The 23,424-nt window shown below is 42.7% G+C and overlaps 2 protein-coding genes across 5 annotated transcripts in view; one reads left to right on the forward strand and one right to left on the reverse strand.

The window, feature by feature from the left end:
* The first annotated feature begins 475 nt into the window (after positions 1–475).
* On the forward strand, positions 476–7,695 carry rxrbb (retinoid x receptor, beta b). Of its 4 annotated transcripts, none has more exons than XM_053432686.1 (12): positions 476–656; positions 1,645–1,838; positions 2,432–2,585; positions 2,853–3,032; positions 3,342–3,395; positions 3,958–4,118; positions 4,296–4,425; positions 5,286–5,412; positions 5,525–5,566; positions 5,669–5,760; positions 5,851–5,956; positions 6,067–7,695. In XM_053432686.1, exons 2-12 carry the CDS (start codon positions 1,698–1,700, stop codon positions 6,212–6,214), a joined length of 1,335 nt encoding a protein of 444 aa, XP_053288661.1. In that variant the 5' UTR covers positions 476–656; positions 1,645–1,697; the 3' UTR covers positions 6,215–7,695. The 4 variants fall into 4 exon arrangements, with proteins under 4 accessions (XP_053288661.1, XP_053288663.1, XP_053288664.1 ...); XM_053432687.1 differs by lacking the exon at positions 476–656 and adding an exon at positions 696–894; XM_053432688.1 differs by lacking the exon at positions 3,342–3,395 and having other exon boundaries at positions 2,853–3,044.
* A 738-nt stretch (positions 7,696–8,433) lies between these two features.
* fhod3b (formin homology 2 domain containing 3b) overlaps positions 8,434–23,424 on the reverse strand; it is a 79,314-nt gene continuing 64,323 nt past the window's right edge. The window contains exons 13-28 of the mRNA XM_053432684.1: positions 23,175–23,237; positions 22,622–22,729; positions 22,381–22,515; positions 21,956–22,006; positions 21,085–21,275; positions 20,248–20,889; positions 19,229–20,157; positions 18,586–18,744; positions 17,491–17,673; positions 16,842–16,961; positions 15,716–15,877; positions 15,334–15,524; positions 14,949–15,141; positions 12,562–12,748; positions 11,108–11,269; positions 8,434–11,008 (exon numbers count right to left, since the gene is read on the reverse strand). Of these exons, the coding sequence (XP_053288659.1) occupies positions 10,926–11,008; positions 11,108–11,269; positions 12,562–12,748; positions 14,949–15,141; positions 15,334–15,524; positions 15,716–15,877; positions 16,842–16,961; positions 17,491–17,673; positions 18,586–18,744; positions 19,229–20,157; positions 20,248–20,889; positions 21,085–21,275; positions 21,956–22,006; positions 22,381–22,515; positions 22,622–22,729; positions 23,175–23,237 (3,559 nt within the window). The 3' untranslated portion in view covers positions 8,434–10,925. The remainder of the gene's footprint in view (positions 11,009–11,107; positions 11,270–12,561; positions 12,749–14,948; positions 15,142–15,333; positions 15,525–15,715; positions 15,878–16,841; positions 16,962–17,490; positions 17,674–18,585; positions 18,745–19,228; positions 20,158–20,247; positions 20,890–21,084; positions 21,276–21,955; positions 22,007–22,380; positions 22,516–22,621; positions 22,730–23,174; positions 23,238–23,424) is intronic.

Here is a 23,424-nt window from a genome sequence, read left to right on the forward strand (position 1 = left end):
AATATTTTTTTCTTGTTTCAGGCTAAACCTGCATTTAAATAATGAATAAAAACAATATTGTACTCCACTGTTTGACTTTAAAATCAATCACAATGGTTGGAAAACTATAACACAAGGATATATTTGTAAAGAGCGACTATTTACAAAACTGAATACTTGAACAACCCTGAATTATGATCATTACAAATACAGCATATGAGTTTACACAAAGAAACGTTTGGTCCGTCAGTATAAATACAGATGTGCTGTGCAGCTCATTTCCCATTAAACACACTTCGATGCATCAGGGGTCTCCAGCTGTGATGACTTTTCAGTAGCTCAAATCTCAGAATACCACGAGTCAAAAGCGGTCTTATCAGAATTATATTAATATTTGTTTGTATTATTACAATCTATGAGAGGCAAATGAAGTCAGCGTGATTAAAAGCAGCATGTGGTGCAGCAGGATCATATGACCGCTGTTCTGGGTGGTCCCATGAGACGCTTCGGCTCAGGGGATGCTGGCACCGAGCCGCCATGGCCTGTAAACAACAACAGCAGCGGCAGCGTCAAGTTGAAGGAAACTGGATGTGAGTGTCGGCCTCTCGTCCCGGTTCTCCCCCGAACACGACCAGCGCCGTCGAGTGGTTCCCAACAATGCGTCGGAGGAGTGTCTGGTGAGTGATCGCGAGCCTCCGACCGCCCCGCCGGTTGTTTTTGTTAGCCACTGCCTCTCCAGACGATCACCTTGAGCCTCGCATTAGCCCGATGCTAGCTAAGTTAGCCGTAATCGCAGCTAACAGGCTAATCGCGGCGACCGTAGGAGATCACTGCGCCAGTTGGGCGATTTTATTGAAGTCGTCCGGCCGCTGCCGTGTTATCAATCTCCATAGTTGTTTTTTGATGACGAACCGGGTATGTGTTTCTCTTAGTTTTATAAAACGTTAAATACGCATCAGCGGTCAAACGTATGGCTACTAGCGTTAGCTAACGTCACCTAGCCGAGGTCTTTCGTACATCTACGCGTTCGCAGCTAGCCAACTAGCTAACTATTAAAGAAACATACGGGTGTTGTTTATGTTGACTGGTTAATACACATGTAAGCGCGTGCAAAACCTCGTTGTCAGCGCATGTTTGGTTTGTGCTCTGCGTTTTGTAATGTTTAATCTGCTAAGTGTGACGTTAATGTCAGCGCAACTGCGTATCGCTAGCAACATTTAGCAAACGTGTAACGTCAATGCGATGCTAACGGGAGCCAGCTAACTTAATCAAACGCAGACTGAAGCAAATGTTGAATGCATGTCCTGGTTTATTCAGTTTTATCAACGCTCCTTGCAGCGTTATCAACCACCAGTGTGTTTGACCGAGCTGCGGGTGATATTGTTGAAACAATGCGGATTGTGTGATCCAGTACAGCGTGTAACTGGTGCGGTTCCATCACATGAGTCCTTCAAACCACCATTTCTGCGTGTCTGTTGTATTTAAAAATTGATAAGCGTCGCCATTGTGTGTTAAATGTCAGTCTGCAACTCACGATTACTCACTAAAATGATAGAAAAACAATGGGGGGGGGGGGGGAGACACATCTTAAAATGTCCACCGATGTTATGCATATGGTCGATCAAAAAAAAAATCCTAATGGTCTTGTTGTTTTGTCCCCCCCAGACTGATATCCTTCAGACGGGACAACCTCCTCTCCACTGGGTTGCTCACTAGCCATGTCCTCACAGCAGCCCAACAGCTCAGCCTCCAACAGCCCCACCAACATCCTGGGTTCTCCTTTCTCAGTCATTAGTCCCTCACTTAACTCCCCCGTGGTCTCCCCCTCTCTGGGATTTGGACCCATCAGCAACAGTCAGGTAATTGGGAGACATGAGAGTCTGAGAACTGATGTCACACTCCACTCAGTGTTAGCTGTTTACGGCGTTGGTGTTGTTTCCAGGAGGCAGATGCTAGTTTGGGGTATACCGGGATGCATTTTTCTAGACAATGTGCACAATGTGGTAGATATCACTTTGCATGAATTTTGTGCACACTGGACACACTGATGTAGAAACATTATTTATCCGAGAAAGGCCCCAAAAAAGAGAGCAGCATGTCTGTTTAGGGAAACATTCCACAAGGTGCTCTTTGGTGCAAGGGTGTTACATTTTGATTCAGAAATAAAATAAACCAAGGCAGTCTGCTGTGGAAAAATAAACCGGCCTTTATTGGTGTGCAATGCTGAAATAAAAAAATGCACAGTCATTGGGGCCACGGCCGTGAAGTAAAGGGCGGATTACTCGCCATGCATTAGCCAGGCTTTTACATTTTTCCAGGTGTGCTATGGTTTATTTCATTTTCATCGCATCATTATTTATCCTAGTTAAAGGTGATTTTAAATATCAGATAAAATAAAAATCTTTGTTATCACTGCATACAAAAGTTAAATTTGGTTGCACTGTGTGTCCAGATCTCTTCCTCAGCGTCCATATCAGGGATGCACTCGATCAGCAGCTCAGAGGATATCAAGCCTCCATTTGGCTTGAGGCCTATGCCAGCCCACAGCCCTGGAATAATGTTGTCTCAGAAACGCCTGTGCGTCATCTGTGGAGACCGCTCTTCTGGTGAGTGAGTGCACTAAGAGCAGGATTAGCAAAAGTGAAACATCAGCTGGACACTGTTTAATCCTGTGGCAACTATAGGGTGGATAATTCCTTACTATTTGATTTCTTTACTGGTGTTTCCTCAACATTTTAACAAAATAAATCTGTAACTGTACCTAATGAAAATTAAAAAGTCTCAGACTGTTGCCTTCACTATTGATAGGTTGTCTTTGGTCCTCCTATTGGCCTCAAACTTATTTTATTTTTTGAAATGTTCACAATCTACAGGCAAGCACTATGGCGTGTACAGCTGTGAGGGTTGCAAAGGTTTCTTCAAACGAACTGTGCGTAAAGACCTGAGCTACACCTGCAGGGATAACAAAGAGTGCCTGGTCGACAAACGCCAGCGCAATCGCTGCCAGTACTGCCGCTACCAGAAGTGCCTGGCCATGGGCATGAAGAGGGAAGGTATGCAAGAAGGTTGTATCAGAGGTTTATATTAATACTGAGAGCCTGCTTGGTTTGGTGTGGGTTGTCATGCTGCTGCAAAAAGGGAACGTATATATATATATCAGAGATTTGTACAAACAAGAGTTGAGTACCATCCGTAAGCATCCACCCTCACCTATGGAGAACTCACCTATGTGAGGGTGGATGCTTGATTAGATTCTCTAAAGGGTGGAGTAGGGCCTATTGGGGATGGTTTATACAACTAACCCACTCTCCATCTCTCCCCTTCACTCTCTCCTACTCTACCCTTTCTCCATCTTTCAATAGTGGTCAAACATGTAAAATGGATAAAAGAAGATGGAAAAGATGAGGGATGGATGAGTATGGCACTAAAATGCTAAAGATATTGTTTTTAAATGTTGCTCAGAGAAATAGCCCATTGTGTTAGACATGCAAAATTGTTAACTGGGGGATTTCTGAGTGAAAATTTACTCAAATGTGTGTTAGTGTGATAGTTTATAAAGTGAACAGTTAGCCAGCTGTAGTTCTTTGCTGAATGTGTGTAGCGTAAAAGTCTCATGGAGTGGATTGGTATTGAAGCAGAAAAGGGGGGCAGGGGAGTGAGCACATGCAGTTTGGTGTCATGTGCAACAGATCTTGAATGACAGGCTACACAGAGAGACTGGCTAACTGCTGAGAACAGCATGCCCCTCATGGGAACATGCTAAGCTACAGCTGAAACTATGATGAGATCTGTCCGTCTGCCAGGATGGTAGAAACTAAAAACACTGACGCGGCCAATGGGGAGTGGGAAGGACAGAGAGAGAGTGCAATGAATTGGACAGTGGACTTTCTCAATGCAGCAGTCTTGTCATTCTTTCTTGTTACCATCATCTCATTTCTTTTTTCTCATCATCATGGTTTCCTTATGCTTTGTCTGCAGCGGTCCAGGAGGAGCGCCAGAGGAATCGAGAGCGCGAAGGAGAGCTGGAATTCAGCGTTGGAGTGAATGAGGAGATGCCCGTGGAGAAGATCTTGGAGGCAGAGACGGCAGTGGAGCAGAAGACCGAGCTTCACTCAGATGGAGGCTCTGCAGGCAACTCTGTGAGTGGTTGGAACAAAGCAATCTGTGGTTGTTTATAAATGATAAGTGTCAGTCAACAGCTTTTCCTGGCAGCACTATTAGTTTTAGCTCAAGATTTCTTCTTGAGAAAAATCTGCCATCAGGTTGTTGTCACAGATATATAACTATTCTTATCTTGATGTATTGTTTGGTTTCAGCCCCATGATGCAGTCACCAACATCTGTCAAACTGCCGACAAACAGCTGTTTGCCTTGGTGGAGTGGGCAAAGAGAATCCCTCATTTCTCCGAACTGCCCCTTGATGACCAGGTCATCCTTTTGCGTGCAGGTACGATCCAGCACTGGAAGTCATGAATGATCCACCTGAAACTGTTTCTTCAAAATCAACACGGATCAGATCGATCTTGTATCTTCACAAGTTTCGAACTGGCCCATTATGAATGTTGCAGTATTTAGGCCAAGAACATTTGCTGGAATAGTTTTTTCTTGTTTCAGGGTAAACCTGAATTTAAACAATGACAGAAAAGAATAATAACAATATTGTATTTCACTGCTTGACTTAACAAACAATTTAAATGTAAAAGCTATAACACATGGAAATATTTGCATAGAGAGACTAAACTTAATAGTTGATTACAAACCGTAAAACCCCTTAATTTGGTCATGTGCACCTAAATTTACGAAAAGTGGTCTCAATTAAAGATAAGAATATAATAAATTAAAGCACAAAAAATATTTTTAGGAAGTTGAGGATGTGTTTGTCCTACAATTGTATACAAAAACGAATGCAGTGGTGGTTGGATTTATATAGAAGAGTGTGAGGCTACTCGCTGAGATGACACCAGACTGTTATTGACTCCGCCACCTACTGTGTTGGTGTCACAAGTGTCTTTTGTCTAAAGGGAACACGTTTAACTTGAGTGTGTTGAACTGACAAACTAAGTCACAAAAATAATGGAAGTGGATCTCAAAGAGAACTGGTCGGCAGGTTACAGGTCTTGCATCAGTCCAGGTGCAGCCTCATGTGACATGGACACAGGCACACTGAAATCCCACCAGTCTTTTTTACAGAACTGGTTTCACGCAGTGAAGTGTTTACCACAGCTGATAGTTTTACGTTTTAACAGCTATTTAGTGTGTTTTCTCTGTCACTACTAACCTGTGTTGTTTTTGTATTTCATATGTCAGGGTGGAATGAGCTCCTTATCGCCTCGTTCTCCCATCGCTCCATCGCTATGAAAGATGGAGTCCTCCTTGCCTCTGAGCTGCAGCGAGACAGTGCACATAGTGCAGGAGTTGGAGCTATTTTCGACAGGTACTCAAATAGAGACAAAAACCTTTCAGCTATTAAATTGCAGCTTATTTTAATGCCTTTGTGTAACATTGTGTGTATGTTCAGTATCTTCATAAGCTTTCATTTGACACAGGGAGAGTGTGCAGAGTGCAGAGGTCGGCGCCATATTTGACAGGTAACTTAATTTATTATTTTAATATTTGTAACAATGTTTTGTCATCTTCCCTTTGAATTTTACATTGCAATCATTTCAATTTTTCCGTTTGTCTTTGTGTAGGGTTCTTACTGAGCTTGTCAACAAAATGAGAGATATGCAAATGGACAAAACAGAGTTGGGCTGCCTCCGAGCGATTGTCCTCTTCAATCCAGGTGCCTAACTGTGCAAAACACTGCCGATATTTCAGTAAGAGATTTTTTGTGTCTAGCTCCTAATAAAAAATGTTGTGCATTTTCCTGCAGATGCTAAAGGGCTTTCCAACACCAGTGAGGTGGAGCTCCTGAGAGAAAAGGTCTATGCATCATTGGAATCCTATTGCAAACAGAAATACCCCGAGCAGCAGGGAAGGTAAATGACTTCAGCTTTGACCAACTTAGCAGAGTTTGATTTATTTGCTGAACATCACCGGTGTATTGTTTAACTCGTCAAAATGAACAACCTGCTCTTCCTCCCTGTAGGTTTGCCAAGCTCCTTCTTCGACTGCCAGCACTACGATCCATTGGCTTGAAGTGCTTGGAGCATCTCTTCTTCTTCAAGCTGATCGGTGACACACCTATTGACACTTTCCTCATGGAAATGCTTGAAGCCCCCCATCAGTTGTCTTAGTTAGGAAATGCGTACTGTGGTTAGGTTGAGATAGCTGAAGTCTAGTAAGCTGGAGTGGGACTGGAGTGGCACTTTAAGTTCATTGAAGATTTGTCAATTTGTCTCACTTCTCTCTGGGTTACACTTTTCTTAGTGCAGCACAGATTTGCTCTTTAGACCAAACCCAAGGCATGGCATGATCACCATGCTGGTGCTGTATGTTGAAATAACTTCATGAGTAACTATGGTTTTAAAAAAGTATTTTTAAAAAACAATGTAAACATTTACATATTTCCCTCACAGGAATAACTATAATTTGGGTACACATTTTTATATAAACTTTTTAGACACCTTAAACATTAAGCTTCAGTTGTTTCTCAAGATGAACTGATACCTAAACTCTGTTTTAAAAAAAAAAAAAAAAGGAAGGTAACCTGAATTGTGAGTATGCATCAAGGATGTGGTCGTCTTTATATAATTTCCAACCAGATCTAAAGCAGATCTGAGTTCTCTTGAATCCATCGCAGAATATAAAATTCCAACAGTGACCCTGGGATAGACGACAAGTCGGTGATTCAGACTGTCAGGTCGGACTTGTACATGTTGATTGAGGATCAGCTCTGTGTCTAGTAATATACAGGTAGTGTTGTTTACTTCTTTGCCATTTTATAAATCTAATCACTTTGTGGTTGACGATTAGACTGCACTGCACACTTGCTATGTACTATTTCTAAAACATACTTTTAATAAACCCCTGGCCTATTAAAATGGTCAGGCGTTTGTCTTTTGGTGCTATTTCAGAGATAATTTGACGTTGGTGCAGATGCACATCGAACCACAGACCTAAGAAAAATATGCAAAACTGAAAATCCTTTTTTTTTTGTTAATCTTTGTTGAAAATGTAGCAATATAAAATGTAAAAGAGCTTTCTGCCTGTCATTCAGGGGTTTTACAAAGTAAATCATGTCTGGTGGAAAGGGAATACTCCATTTTGTAATTTATCTATACAATTCTAAGGTACTGTGCAAAAGTAATTGTTCAGGGAAAATGTACATTGATAAATTTGAATTATGATCAGGAGATACAAATTATATAATTCTTATTATGTTCCCTTGTTTTTAGTTTTCAGCTAGTATAAAGCAGAACGTGTCTTGGGTTGCACTGGATTTGCTGAGACTGTTTCAGCTAAATTCCCCCCCCCCCTTTTTGGACGCTAAGTTGTATTTCCTACACCCCCGCCCTCCCCTTTTTTAAAGGTAGCTGTCTTGTTCGTTGTAATGTCTCTGCAATTTATTAAAAGCAAACCATAATCACATTTAGATCCATAACACCTGTGGAAATAGGAAATTTAAACAAGACCAAAATTAGGTCTGTGTGCTGGCCATGTGCAAACACCCGATGAGCTGTATTGGTAAGCTTGTCATTGACCTCTGTATGATCTTGATCATAAAGTGACTTGAAGCATGGGTTGTGTGGACTAAAAATAAAGAGGCTTAAGTTTTTTTGGGGATTGTGTTTTTCTTCTGTGACACTTAAGAAAACAACACAAACTTCAAGGACACTCAGTAGAGCGCACAACTACGCGAAGGTAAAACAGTTCCTTTAAATCTAATCGATCGGCATCAAATTTCACATAAACATAGATTTGTCTGTCCCTTTTTAAACGTACCAGATTCCCCCCCCCCCCAAAATCAAGATCCATGAAGTATACTCTGGGAAAGTGGTTAAAATGTTCAAATACACCCTCTCACAATGTTGAATCTATGGATGCTTATCCTGGAAAAAGCCATCGCAAGATTATGCAACACTTTGAAAATATGCAACTGGTGCGTCCTACCCTCTCCCGGTACGTCCCTACAACACATGATCGTGGACTGACAACTGCTAGAAGCTGAGATTTGTGTGACTAGCTCACTAACTTCTGGGTATCGTCTATGCTTCAGGGCCCTACGCCAGCGAGAGCACTGACAGGTAGGTATGCCAGTTTATCATTTAATTAAGTTCAGTTTTATTTATTGATGGCTATACGGACATGAGGAGGGATTTTAAGTTAGATAAAAAAAATCCTAGATCTACCCCCTGATCCTGATCCACACCAACATTTAATGGGTTCTTCCCTAACCCACACCACTTCCTTCCACTTAGTTTCATGGAAATCCTTTCCGTTGTTTTTATGTAATACAAAGAAACAACAAAGTAGTGAAAACATAATGAAAGACAATTAAAAGAAACAGGCAAACTGCGTTTTAATGAGCCTTTTTATTGTAGTTGTTACATAGTTTTTGCTGTGGGCACAAAGATGCAACGGAAGCCTTGTTTGTGTAGTGCTCGTGTTCCATAGTGATGTTATGGCACAGGCAGCGACGTGTGTTTGTGTGTGCGTGGTAAGCGAACGTTAAATGAAAAGAATAAAAACGAAGGATGCAACGTCATCAAAAGGCTTCTAAGGGAGTAGCTGGTAAATTAAAAACCAGTCCGTAAAGTACAACGTTCTCATCAACACGCACACAAACCCTACAGCTCCGACGACCACAGTGAACCTCCCTTTGTATCAAGCAGAAGTGACACCTTTTTAAACCACCTTAAATTATATTTAGAATAATACTGCTTTTAGTCTATAATACACTATTCTACACATGGAGCAGGAAACAAACAAACAAACAAGAACACAAACACATCGCCATGACATGTACATACTTTTACAGCATTGCCCTTTATTACTTTACACATCTATTGTGTCTCGTTTTTGACAATAGTCAGTACAATCTGGGGAAACACAATGAGCCCACTTCCCTCGTAACTTCAGGTCTACGTTGCATGCTACACATTGAGTCTAAGGTGCTGAATAGTTTTCAGTAAAATCTAAATGAAACAAAAACAACGTACTGCTGGTGTGTGTTTTCTTCCTCGTAGCTTTAGCATTGTGTTGCGGTAGTTTTCTCTTAATGGCTGTGTTTCCACCACAAAAATTTGCGAGTGGATGAGTTAACTTTGCAAATTACAAGCCATGATATTGAGTTTAAGGAAGCGTGTTATAGTGTAACCAAGGCCATTCTAGATTAAAAGTACATCGCTAGTTCAAACACACATTGAAAAGTTTGAACTGCAGGCTCCTTATTCACTTCTATACACGTTTGAACGTAGATAAATTCGATTTTACTGTGCGCCCTTGTTACTGATTATCATGTTACCCCTGATGTTCACATTCATAGTTAAATAATGAAAGAATACTCCACATGACAAACAGAGATCTCCAGTGAACTACACGTTAATTTGGCCTGATCTATTTTTTATTGTTTTTACTGTAACATTTGTACCTAGAGCTCGACTAGAGTGGAACAACACACGCCAATATACTACAGTAAGGCCACAGGATACAGCTACATGTGCATAACCAACCCTAAGTTGTCATAAATACGTTAAAGCTATCTTCATAACACAACTATTTGATCCAAGAGATAACGTGAAAAGAAAAAACAGAAATTCTTGTCAGGACAAGTTTAAAAAACACTGGTTTAAAAATAAATCACAGCTCATGGATGATTGCAACATGATGGTCTCACCCCTCACAGACTGCACATTTGTAGTAACATCTCCTTTAATTTTTTTATTTTTTTTTATTTCCCTGAAAACATCTTAATAAATAACGGTCTTTTAAAGGCACTCTGAAATGTGCAGCTCATAGTTTCTAGAAAATAAAACGACATAACTTATGAAGGTTGCTCACAAATCTCTGCCCCAAAACTCGACCTGTCCCCAACCGTCAGTGAGAGAAGGTCACGTGATGGAACTTCTAACTGAAAATGTTTGAGACGAGCATTAGTCTGAGATGAGCAGCTACACCACAGCAACCGTCTCTTTCTCCTCAAAAAGTACTTGCATCGTTTCTCTGGTAAATTCCTTCTCAGCCGGTGAACTAACACACTTCCGCCTTGAACCTGTCGACTTTGATTCATATTATTTAAAAACTGTGCTACTGTTAGATTGCTGGTAAAATAGTTGAGTGTATTTTCGGATTCAGATGTCAGAGTGGTTCATCAGTGTCAAAGGATTTCACTTTCCCATCCAGTGCAATTTATTTCTTATTTGAGCACCTTCTTGAGCAACATGGAACAGAAACACAAAACTACCACAGTAGTATCTAACAGAATAGCTCTGCACAAATCCATCCATTCAATAGATGAAAGCGTCTTTCGATCCATTTCGATGCTAAAGCTGCGGGACCGACACTAAACCTGAGTCGGTGAAGAGTCTGCACCACACTCTCAGCCCTCCTGATTCAGTCAAGGCCACCGAGATCGAACCTCACGCCCTGCCAACTTTTTTCATGACCTTGTCTTTAAAAAAGTACACTTTAAGCGCGAGTGTTTGTGAGCGATGTCACGTTCGAAGGATGATGGTGATTACGCCTTGTGAGTGCAGATCGACGATGTTTATCCAGCAGCAGCAGAGCTCGGTGGTTTGAATGCTGCGCTCTGTTTTTGCTCCCTCCACCCTGCAGGCTTGTGAATCAAATCTTGGTTCAGCCTTCTATCCACTCTCCTCAGGAAGCCCTTGCGTCAAGCCTATGTAAACCAAAGGCAAAAAAAAAAAATGAGATCAACTCATCAAAGCTAAGGGAGGATAAGTGCCAAGTCAGGGAGCAGAGGGTTGCCAGGTTGGTGGTGTGCATTGGAGGGGGCGGTAAAAGGGATTCCAGGCATCTTAATGTCCAATGGGATCCAGGCCCATCTCATACCTGCATCTCCGAACCACTGGACAAGCCCAGAGCGCTGGCCTCCTCCGTCGTCAAACCGTTCTTCAGTGTCCGTCTCACTGTGTCGTCAGGAAGAACAAGTGTACACACGGAAGACACGTTATAAACATGAGCTTTTTGTGTTTGTCGTGTGCTATGGTTCAGCTGACGTGACTCACGTGATTTTCGGTTGACGCGAGATCGTCTCCTCTCTCGAGGTTGCGTCCGCTGGCTGGGCCCCTGAGTGGCTGACCTGACAATCCTCTCCATGATCTCATCAGCCGTGTCGTCTGTGCAGTTGACTGGGTCGTCAGTGGCAGAGCACCATGGGGCAACACGACCTAGAAAATAAGAGCACAGTGACATGACAATACTAAACAGGTGTAATGATATACAGCTGAGGTGTTTTATATACGACGGCGTGTAGCCATTTACAAACTAGAAGGACACTTTGAGAGCGCAGATAATTCGCTGAGGCTAACACCTAATCTTGGCAGCTCCAATCAGCTCCTAAATTATTTATTTCTTCCTCAGGACATGCTAGATAGATAGATAGATAGATAGATTACTTTATTCATCCCCGAGGGGAAATTAAGTCATCATAGCAGCCGGTACATTTGAATACAATAAAATACAATATAATAGAATAAAATATAAAATATTGCGGTAGAAAGAATAAAAACAGAAACAAAAGATAAAATAGGTAGATAAGGTGCAGTGGCAGATGATGGTAATAGTACTGATGATGTGATGGTAATGTGTTTGTTAGACAGTATATAAAAAGATAGTACAGTATATATAGTATATAATATATATTTATATATGATAGTAATTATACCAATATAATAGCAGTATATAGTAATAATAGCAGCAACAGTATATATAATAATAATAATAGTAAAATATAATAATAATAACATGTACACATGTATAAATAAAATATGTGTATATAGACTTATATATACAAAGAATATACAAAGAGTATGATATAATATATGATATATAGTACGGGTATCAATATAAGTATTTGGCGATACAATAGATAATATAATATACTGTGAGTGTAAGAATATGTAGACAGAGTATAATATGTAGACTCGTCCACGGAAATTTATTGGATAGTGTTTACGTAATCCTGTTCATTAACAAACAAACTGTGATGAAAACATAACCTCCCTGGTAGAGACAAAAAATGTACCAGATGACAAGTTTCAGGATCACCAAATAATCAATGAGTGACATGAATTTGAGTAATGACCTTTTAACTCGCGTCACCAAAGACTTTTCACTCAAAAAAACTATAAAGCCGCTGCTGCTTTAGGTCATTGCTAAAGTTTTAAGGAGTCATCCTCTGGGGATCATGAATCTCAGTATTTCAGGGCAAGCCCACATGATTGTTGGTATAATTTAGTCTGGACCAAAGTGTCTGACAGTGTGACATCTTCATGGCGATATCATGCAGCTGTCAAAAAGAAAACTAGGGCTAGTGAAAGATTAGCTTGAAGGCTATAGGTAGAATTAGATTCAGAGAATGAAGATTGCTCCAGGACCGTTCATGACCACAAAGGGAGTCTCAATTGAAATGACTAAAGAAGCTGTGTGGGGGGTTGTAACAGTTGCTTATGAGACTGACCTCTGACGCCGGCTGCTCTGGTGCGTGTGCGGAGGCCGGGCACCGTGGACGTCCCGCTCCCTCCTTCCGACAGGCTGCTCTTCAGCACGGCCTTCATGTTCTCATGTTCAGCTGCGTCTTCGGCGCACTGGATGCCCTGAGGCTGGCTCTCTGGTGCATCTGACGGGGAACTGCCAAATTTACCACTCTGCAAGGGGTGGAGAGGAAAGACGGGGATTACGATATGTGATAAAAGACATTAAATCTCCACTCCATGCTCTGCAACATGTAGTTATTTGAGTTAAAGGTTTATATATCAAACTTGTTATACTGGTCAACAAGTGAAACAGCAAATTTCCAACACAGTTAGTCATTTCAAAGAGCCACAGAATTGCTTCATGACTGTTTCTTGCAACATTGCGAACATGCACGGTTGAATAGTTCAGCTCTGAGTCCTCCCGGGCGCCATTACTTTCCACCAGGCTCCTCCTGCTGAGATTCACTTCAGCTGACATCATGCAGCCGCCTCTCCTCCCCCTGTCAACACCATCGAGCTTCCTCATTCATGAGCGGTCACAGGAACACACGTGTGCATACATACACATGTCAATCTCACTAATGACTCATCCTTTGTTATTCTTTACCAATCCACAAGTTATTGTTCAACGTTTCGGTCTTGTTGAACGTTAATCAGCACACAAAGTTAGCATGCACTTGTCTGCACACACAATCCCCCAGCCCCGTCCACCCTACCTCACACTCATCGTCATCCTCACTCTACAGAGATGAAGGAGATAGACAACAAATATGCAGTGAGGTGTGTTGTAAACAAAGAAGTGTTCAGTGCTGGTGTCAATTGAAAATCCCCCAGGAAGCTGTCTGAGGTTTTCAGACATGTAAACTGACGACACTTACATGATGACGCAGCGTTTTTTTCTCAAATTACAAAGAAGCTCATAGTTTGGTTCTAAATTTAGAGGAATAGTTTGACATTTGTTTTTATGCTGTGATAAGGAGACTGATACCGACCTGATGATGGAAATTAATTAAGCTTAGCACCACCTCTAAAGCACATTAATCAATATTTAGTTTGATCTGTGCAAAATGTGTTTATTTCCTTCACCAAGGAGGTTATGTTCCCATCTATTTGTTTGTTTGTTTGTTATTTTGCTTGCTTACACAAAAACTACTGACATATGGCTTTGAAATTTGATGGAATGATGTGCAGGGAGGTCCCTTTCTCACTTTCACATTTTCCTATATTTCTCAGAGAATATATAATTGACCTTAATGAAATAAAACAGGCACATAGAGGGCACTGATATGTATCAGTGTGTGTAATTTGGTACGGATTCAAATGAAAATTGGGATCTAGTGAAATGAAGTGTGATTTCATTCAGGGGCTAGTGGGCCTTGGTGGAGGTACGTGCTCTCAGATTTTCCGCAGGATGATGCAAAAACTACAGAACATTTCTATGAAACTTAATGGTAGGATGGGACATGGGCCAAGAAATAATTTAAAAGATTTGAAAAAAAGAAAAAGAAGAAGCAAAAAATTCTGCTGCAGCACAATAATAGATTTTGGTGCAGATCTGAACCAGACATTTTTTTATCAATGCTTTTGAGCCCTTGGCTGTGTCATTCTAGCTGGAAGTTTGCTTTTTTTGTACTTTTGGATATAACAATGCTTCCTGTGATCATCTGCTTTTAGTTTGGTTAAGCTATGCTGAGCAGCCACTGTGGTCAGTATAATTTTAAACAGATAACAGAGTTGTATCAATCTACTCATCTCACCCTGGATAAGAATCAGGGTCTTTCACAAAATGTCAAACTATTTCAAACAAATATGCTTTGAGATAGAAAACAGCAGATATGCACAAGCTAAGAAACAAAGACGCACATTGGACTAAACACCTCTGAAAGAGCGCGGTTAAGGTGTGGGTCTTGTTATTTCTCCTTCAGGGACATCCAAAGGTTTGAATTTTCACACAGTGATTGAATTAGAGTCCCTTTGAAGACCGAGGGGCCCCTGCCAACGCTCTCGCCGCGGAGTCCGCTCTGAGCAGCCGACTCCTCTGGGTTTAAGGGATTTTAATCATGCAGGGAGGTATTTGCTCTGGCCTTTCTTAGCCCGCTGCAGCTACAGAATGGGATACACCAAAAACAATTCACTTGATTGTTGTTACAGTAACCTAGACATGTCAGCGTCGAGCAACCGTGCTGATGTCATGACAAATGCATGCCGTGTGTGTGTCACAAACGGCCACGTTTGGTGCTTTAACCAGATTAAGAATATAACCAGTGTTGAGGGATTGTTCATATTGTTTCTTGGAATTGAGAAAATGTAAACCAACAGAGACAAGGATCAGGAAATTGAGAACGTCCACATGTGACTGAAGACCACTTACATCTGTTATCATTTTCCCCCTGGTCTTGTTCCTCTCTCGGTGGTTGGCCCTCTTCTGTTTCTGCTGCAGCACACGTTCTCTCGTTGTGCGATACTCCAGGGCAAACTCGCTCAGGATTTTGCTAAAGCGATGAATGCTGACCTCACGTACCGCATATATTGGATGGCCCAGGAACAGCAGGAAGGCATGAAACCTGCAAACACATCATGTCGTCACGAGACACTCTGGTGGAAACAATGTTTAAACTTGAAAGAATATGTAGTTAAATTTGCAGTTGAAATGTCACTGAAACCATGATGAGTGATAATGGATTAACATTTAGCAAAATGCATTAAAGTTTTAATTCAATTCCACATGGAGTCTTTGGCTTTACAGCTGAATATACCTGTTGATGATTCTCCGATGTACAATCTTCAGGATGATAATTCTCTCTGCGCAGTCTTTAACGAAGTCGGACATTTTTTGTTTCAACGCTGGTTTCATCTCGTGTTTGGCAATGACCTTGAGGTGATCCCATGATGCTTTGCACCTTCGCTCCATCTGGGTTAGGTTGTCTTGGAGCTGGTCAGAGTCCACCTGGCAACAACATCGGATTCAGTGGATTCGACCATGTACATGTAATATGGTGATAAAGTGGGCAATCAGCCTTGGTGGAGGTAAGCCCCGTCCATGTGTCCGTCTAGTTTAACATCACTGCGACTGATATTGTAAATAAAAATCCAAGCCAATTCTCTTTAATGTGATTCTGAGTAATAAACTAGGCTGACCTTTGTCAAGCGGGTGATGGCTCCTATCTCTGAGTAGAGGTCAGTGCTGTCGGGAAACTTCTCCACCACGATGGCGCAGGCGTGGTGCAGCAGAGACTGCTTGTGAACCGTGTCCTTCACCTCTGGCACTTTCTCCAAGTAGCTCAGCTCAAAACCTTTAGCCTAAAGGAACATGAACAAACAGCAAAACAGGCTCACAATATGAAACACAAACAACTTTCTGAGATAAAAAAAATCAAGGGCCTTTACTCCAGGAACAAATTGCAGTGAATTTCCTTTTTGTTGCAGTCGAAGGGAAAAAAGGGCTCAATGGAGTGTGCCCAGTAGATATGTAGTTTCATTAAACTGGGATTATCACAACCACAATCTACTTCAGTCCTAACCGACTGCTCAGATAAGCACAGCAGAGCTAAAATAAAAAAATGTAAAAGGCCGGAACGTATCACGAAGGATCATAATCTGAACAGGGTCTCCCTTGTTCTCGTGCCAGTTTCAAATGGCTTACTGCAAAATATAAATGCAGCCATTAAGAGCAGGAACTACTTGTTTTGATGTTGATTACTTATGTTTCCCTTTCGCATGTTTGGCTCTCATATCCCAGATGTTCCCTCGCAGGGCTGCAGTAAACACAGATACGCCCATCACAAATTGAGACTCACAAAAAAATAGGAAATAATAAAGTAAGAGACCCAGATGGAAGTTCACACACAAGCAGCCAGACAAACAACTCCAGAAAAAAAACAATTGCACAACTCCCTCCGCCTTTTCCCTCTCATGATGACAGTCAGTCAGGCAGACAGACAGACAGACAGATAGGCAAACAGAGACAGGCAGGCAGACAGACAGACAGACAGATAGGCAGACAGACAGACAGACAGACAGACAAACACAGACAGAAAGAGGCAGGCACAGAATCCTCCACAAGCATTTTATACTGTAGAAGGACAGCGCCTGCTGCAGACAGTCCGACAGCACATTCTTCTACACACAGACTCCACTGTTATCCTTGCCAAATACATATTTTGGCTTGGGAGGAGGAGGAGGAGGAGGAGGAGTGTGGGAGGAAATGGAGGAAGTGAGTGAACAGAGGAACGTCAAAGCCATATAAGTCTTGAGGATCACTCACACTAGTGCCATTGAGGAAATTGCCGATGGCCAGCAGTGTGGTCAAGATGTAGCGGAGTGTCTTGTTTTTCTCTAACTGGTCCATCCCTTCCTTCAGGTCCTGTAGAGGCTCGGCCACTTCCTAAAACAATATGAAAACACGGTCAATGAGGATGTTTCCTGTTCACGTTTCTGCCAATTAATACTGCTCTTGTTCTCTCCTGATAAATATGCACAGTTGGATGATAATGCCACTGTCATGTCTGTATGGGAAATATGAAGCTACAGTCAGCCGTCTGTAGTCTGTTAGCTTAGCTTAATATAAAACGGGAACATGGGGAACAGCTAATGAAGCATTACTCTGTCACAGCCACGCCACTAGGCCAACAGATAGTCCCATACTTTAACTTTAAGATGGACCATATGACAGCTCCCTTAAAGGAAAGCCAGATCATCTTGATCGCCACCTGGTGGCTGGCTGCGATATGGTTCAGGAATTATATACATTTTATCTTCAATCTGAATAAGGGTAGACTCGTATGAAGGCAACTATGCCCCAAAAAATTACAACAGCACGTGTATTATTAAGTTAGAAATACGTATGATTTCTAACGCAGCTCCAAAGTGTGATGTATCTGCATGTGATTAGAGAGAGCAGGAATGAGTCCGACCTTTTCTATAAGCTCATAATCCATCTTGAATGCCCACAGCTGCAGGCGAGCAGACAGCTCTGTGATGGAGGAGAGGGTGAGGAGGAACTGCTCAGCGCTGCCCAGGGGAATATCAGGGTTGACCAGCTGAGCCTCCTGGATCCTCTGCTTCTCCTCCTCTGTGGGGATCATTGTCAGGATTTTCTGGGCAAAGGAGGGAGAAATGAGAGGAGGGGTTAGGAAAGGAGCAGGCTTATAGATTCCTGTTTTTCAGTGTCTGTGTAAAACTTTTTACATTAGAAGTCAGGTAGTAAATCGTAGCGATGGAGAGCAAAAAAAAAACAATGCTGACATGTTTAACTCTGATTATCTACGATGTTTCCAGCTTCCCCACAAACTTGTGTGACATCTGAACTTTCAACCTCGTGTTTGTTGTCTGGCTGAATATCCCTTCAGAGACAAGACGTGCAGAGGAAACCTCCTCTCGGCTGAAAATGAATTCAAGCAGGAGCTCTGACACCTGCAGGTTATATTACACCAGAGTGATGACAACATAGACCATTACCTGCTGAAATCGCCCAGAGGTTTTAATGTTTTTTTAAAAACAAGCCGAAAATCTCTGTGATTAATGAGATCAGGCAAAAATCCAGCCCTGCAGCCAGAAACTCACATGATATGTCAACATTGTGGGCAATCCAATGCTAAATCTCTACTTCAGGGGAATCCACCAGTGTATTTTGGTGTGCTGGGTTAAATATCATTCATGAAAACTGTGTTTATCTTGGACCCAATGAAAATGAATGGATTTAATGTGATGTGATTGCACTAGTCAGAACTTATAATATACAGAGCAAATTTTTATGTATGTGTCGAGGGACAGAATCCCATTAAAAGCTGAAAGGGCATTCAGAGAGCGCATAGCTCCACCAAGGGTAACACTCTATCTTGCAATGTGAGAGAACGTAAAAAATGAATTGAATCTGCTCCAAAAGTTCAAAAGTTCCTCCTTGGTTCATACGCCAACCTTCCACCAAGTTAGGATATAATTGGTCCAGTAGTTCTTGTGTAATCCTGCTAAAAGAAAGACGAACAGCAATCCAATCATTCCATGCTTACCTCAATTCCCTCCTTGTTCAATGCATACTCATCGAAGTTGAGGATGGCAGTCTTGATGGTGCGGGGAGGAGGTAAGACTGTCAGGCCGATGTTTATCGCGTTGCTCCGTTTAGAATCCAGGACGATGATTTCTTGTCGTTTTCCATCAACAGCTGCTTTCTATGAGAAACACAGAACAGAAATCAGAAATAAGAGACATCTCAGATCATGTATCTTGAAAAGTTGATGCAGTTCTTCATGGCTTAAATAAATGATGCCTTCAAAACATGAAAGAGAAACTGTGTTAGCCTTCAGTTGTCATAAAAACTCAAAAGGTGTTTAGTTTTCCCAGTTTGGGCTACTGTAAAAAACATGGTGGCCTATGTAGAGACTTTGATGCTAGTGTTTGTGTTTGTGTGTGTGTATGTGTGGGTGTCGGGGGGGGGGGTAAACTAACAAGGAGCTAGTGAAGAGCTTAGAATCCCTAATTTCAGCCCTGATTCATCTCACTAATAGAGAGAAGGGCTCATCTACTTTAAATCTTTACTCAGAATGAATCTGTTAAATGTCTGATAGCAGGAAGGCCTGGGCTGACTGCAAAACGAACCAGCTTTCTAAAAAAATCATACGTTAATGCTGTGAGAGCAGGACAGTACTTAGTTACCTTCGTGACAGGCAGCTCCTTGGATTTAGACTCAAACAGCTGCTCCAGTTTGGACGTGTCCAGTTTAATTGGCTCCAGTTTGGACCAGAGGGACTCCTTACAGAATTTGTGGCTCTTACACTGCCAGTCCACAGGACGAACCTCATTCCAGAAGAGACGGATGGTCTTCTTCTTCTTCTGGAAGAGAGGCACCTCCCCTCGACAGAGCTGAGGGGAGGGCGGAGGGATCGGGATCATGAACGGCGGGGGCGGCGGCATCATTTTGCCAAGCATGGGGGGAGGTGGTGGGCACCCAAACAGTGGCGGGGGTGGTGGCAGGGCAGCGTTGCACAGAAGAGGGGGAGGCGGTGGTATCAGGTCACTTGACCCCATAATAGTGTCCATATCTAAAACGTCCAGGTCGTCCTCATCCCTCAGGTCCGTGAAGTCAATTTCTTTGATCCGCAGCTCCCTGGGAGACGCCATCAGCTGATCCCAGATATAATCCGACTCTTTCTTCGGAGGTAAAGCTGACGAGGCAGCGGTCGACGAGGATTTGTCCGTCTGCTGCTGCTGCTGCTGCTCCTTTGAGGCCTCCATCTCTGGAGAAGACAACCCTTTGACCAAATCTCCAAACTTCTCCGCCACTGCTCGGACACTGCCCTGGTTGTCCAGATGTCCCACCTCCATCTTTTTCACATTTTCCTCTCTGGCCTGTCTGTGAGCCTCCAGGGTGGAGATCCTGCTGGCCAAACTCGCCACCGCCGAGTCACTGAGCTCCGTCTCCTTCTCGCACTGACATTTCTCTTTCTCTGTCTCAGCATCATTCTCCTCATCCACGTTGGTGGTCGTCTGAGCGTAGAGCATGTCCAGCATGAAGCGCTTGCTGTTGAGAATCTTGTTGCACTGGTCGTTCACATCTGCTTCTTTAATGCACTGACTCCATTGGCCTGTTGAAGTTGATATGGACACACTTTTAATAGAAGGAGAAATAGAAATAGCGCACAAAGTAAGAGAATAGAAATAAGCACCAATCTTACCTGCGTCGATATCCCCGCTGAGCTTCTCCTCCCGCTCCTCTCTCTCCAGAGTGCTACTCGTGGAGGAGATGCTGGAGGCAGAGCAGTTGTCTTTTTCATTCACCTCCTCATTCTGTCTCTCCTTCTCACTTAGCAGTACTCTATCTTCTACATCCCTTTCCGTCGGCTGCTCCTTCTCACACTCCTCCTCTAACTCTACCTCCACCTTCACATCTGTCTCTCCTACCTCTGCTACCACCGCTTCTACTACCTCCGCTTCTTCTACCTCCGCTTCTTCTACCACCGCTTCCTCTACCACCGCTTCCTCTGCCTCCTCTACCTCTGCTTCCTCTACCTCTGCTTCCTCTACCTGCTCTTGCACCTCTGCCTCATCCTTGCACTGTTCGTGCTCCTCGGGCTTCTCCTGCTCCGGTCTCTCCTCTCTCTCCTTGCCGGACTGTTCATCTGATGCCGGCTCTGCCACTACATTCTGATGACACTCAGCAACATCTTCCGTCTCTGCCGGCAACTCTGGCTCAGTCTGCTGACTCTCTGGCTCGGAGGAGAGAGGTGTGATGGGAGCTCCTGATACTGTTAATTCTGGCGCAGGACTTTTGGTCCTTGTCTGTGGGTCAAGGTTTGGCTCTGAGGTGTGGTCCGTTCCTGGAAGAGAAGTGAAAACAATGAGTGGGAACAAAAGTTACTTTAAACACTTCAGTTGTGTGCGTGATATTCTTCAGTTAAAACAGCTTTAAATTGTTTCCTGACTTGTCCTTAATTGAGAGATTGACTGAACACAATGTACATATTCAGACTGTAGAAGTGATTCTACAAAGCACAATTCTCCTCCCGGCTCACCTGACGGTCGCTGTGCAGTGGGGACGGCGTCTTCCTGTGAGATGATGGACGAGGGCGTGGCACAGCGGGACGCCGAGCGGCTGGCGGGATTGGAACTCAAACACAACGTGATCTCTGTCCGTCCGCGTGTCGGCGCTCGAGGTCGCTCCCGCTCAAACTCCTCTGCAGCTACCCTCTCCACAGCCTTGTACCTGCAATAATAACACGTAGGATTCATATGTTTGCTTATCTCAGTTAATGTTAATGTCAGCTCATCTATTTGACAGCTCTGGTATAATGAGGTAGACCCACACAATAGTACAAGCAAACTGGAATTATTCTTTTAGACTCATTCAGGTTTTTACATTCGCCATGTTTCTTATTCCTCAGTAACTTTGGAAAGACTGATATGTAAATCGATCCTTATGAGCTCAAACGAAGATGACGAATCACATCCTTCTTCTGATAATGTGGCCAAAAGCTCAATTCACACTTTCTATGAAATTGAATGAGATGCCTGTTCCAGTTCACAGGGGTAAAAAAAGGGATGGCATAAGAAGGGGCTATAAATAATACTGTGCACACACACACTCACACACACACACACACACACATACACACACTTTGACTCGGTCAGAGGGAGATAACCACACCACATCCATGGTAAAACACAATTACACACTTGTCCAGTTAACATTGGGACGTCTTAATGGTGAGCAGGTCCAGAGGGGCCCGGACGACTATAACTCAGTCAGAGCTTGGTTGCAACTTACTTTACATCTGCTATCAATTTAAGAGAAGCATTTAAAAAACACCTGAGGTTTTGATCTACCTTCACAAGTGCCGCACTATTGTGAATTTACCTGAAAACCATGAGATGCAATAAACTCACCTTTCTTCCCGGGCGTGTCGTACTTCCTCCAGCTTGTCTGCGTAATTTCGACTGAGACCAAAAGAAGAGAACAGAGCCAAAGAAGACACAATTTAGAACATGCATTGATAGCCGACATAAATTATGACTTTCTTTTAAAATGTGATGATTACTTAACTGAGAGCTATAAGAGCAAATAAAGCAAACTGATTATACTCAATGTATACTAGTCCTCCTGCCATGACTCATTCTATTGAAAGATCCTCAAAAGAAAAGACACTCCAGTGTTTCTTAGACTCATCAGAGATTTGTAATTATCCTTCCTGAATTAAAGCTGTCGCTGCTCCCCTAAAATCCAGTATGCCTCTATTTACAAGTATGTAAATATCTCCTCTGTCATATGAAGCCATGCAGTGTTTTTCCTTGACTCGTAAGGTGAGACTCACTTGAAGCGATTCCTCTCCTCTCTTTCGATTCTCTGCAGACGCTCCTCTCTTTCCAGGCGTCTCCGTTCCCTCTCTGCAGCCAGCGATTCTTGATGCTGTCGGTACGACGACGTTAACAAGCCCCCTAAAGTGGGTCTACTCGCCAAAGAGAAATAAAGAATAACATGTGATTACATAATTACAATTGAGTGATTGGTTTGTGTGTTTATTATTTGAGTTAAATCCAAGTTGACATGCTGACCTGTCAGGCTTGGGCTCTGGTGCGGAGGCCGCTGAACTGGAGAAGCGATGTGCGGCTGATGTGGGAGCCTGGTGCCTGCCAGGGTACGGAGTGCCATTGGCATTGATTCTGTTCAAAGAAGACAAAAATAAATGCTTTGTTCTCTCATAACATGTTTTTTCACTGAGGACAGAAATGACAGCACTTCAAGAATATGTGATGTGATTCCAATGTCCTGTGGCTGGACAGTTTCCGCTGAGATATGACTGTGTTGAATCAGAGTACAGCGCTCTAACACATTTCTCCCAAAGCGTCTAAGCAACTTTCCTGAGAAGAAACTCATGCACTCAAACTCTGCAGGTGCATCGCTCCTCCGTGTCTGTGCATAACTCTTTTCTCTGGGGCCTTGTCCATGCTGTTTTTAATCAAAAAGGAAATTGTGCACATTTTGTCCAAGAATAGTTTCCCCATACACTGTGTGTAAATTTAAAATAATCAAAGTACAAAAATTGTAAACCTCTGAACCGTCATATGTACATCATGTCCCCTGACCTCTTGACCCCTGACCTCTTACCTTTCAGCCCAGCAAGGCTTTCTAGCTGAGTAAGACGGAGAAGAGGCGTTTGTATCTGTCAGACTGAAGATGGAGTTGAGACAGAAAAAGAGAGTATCAGTCAGATCAGAAACCCCAAAGATTGAAATAGTTAAATGTTAGAAACACGGACAAGATAGTGAGACAGCGGTAGAAGGTAAATGGGCTGCAAGACCACACAAAGGATTAAGCTGACAGTGGCAGGGGGGGGGGGATCTATCTCTCTGTGTGT

Source organism: Pleuronectes platessa, chromosome 10 (genome assembly GCF_947347685.1).
Source record: "Pleuronectes platessa chromosome 10, fPlePla1.1, whole genome shotgun sequence".
Lineage (NCBI taxonomy): Eukaryota > Metazoa > Chordata > Actinopteri > Pleuronectiformes > Pleuronectidae > Pleuronectes > Pleuronectes platessa.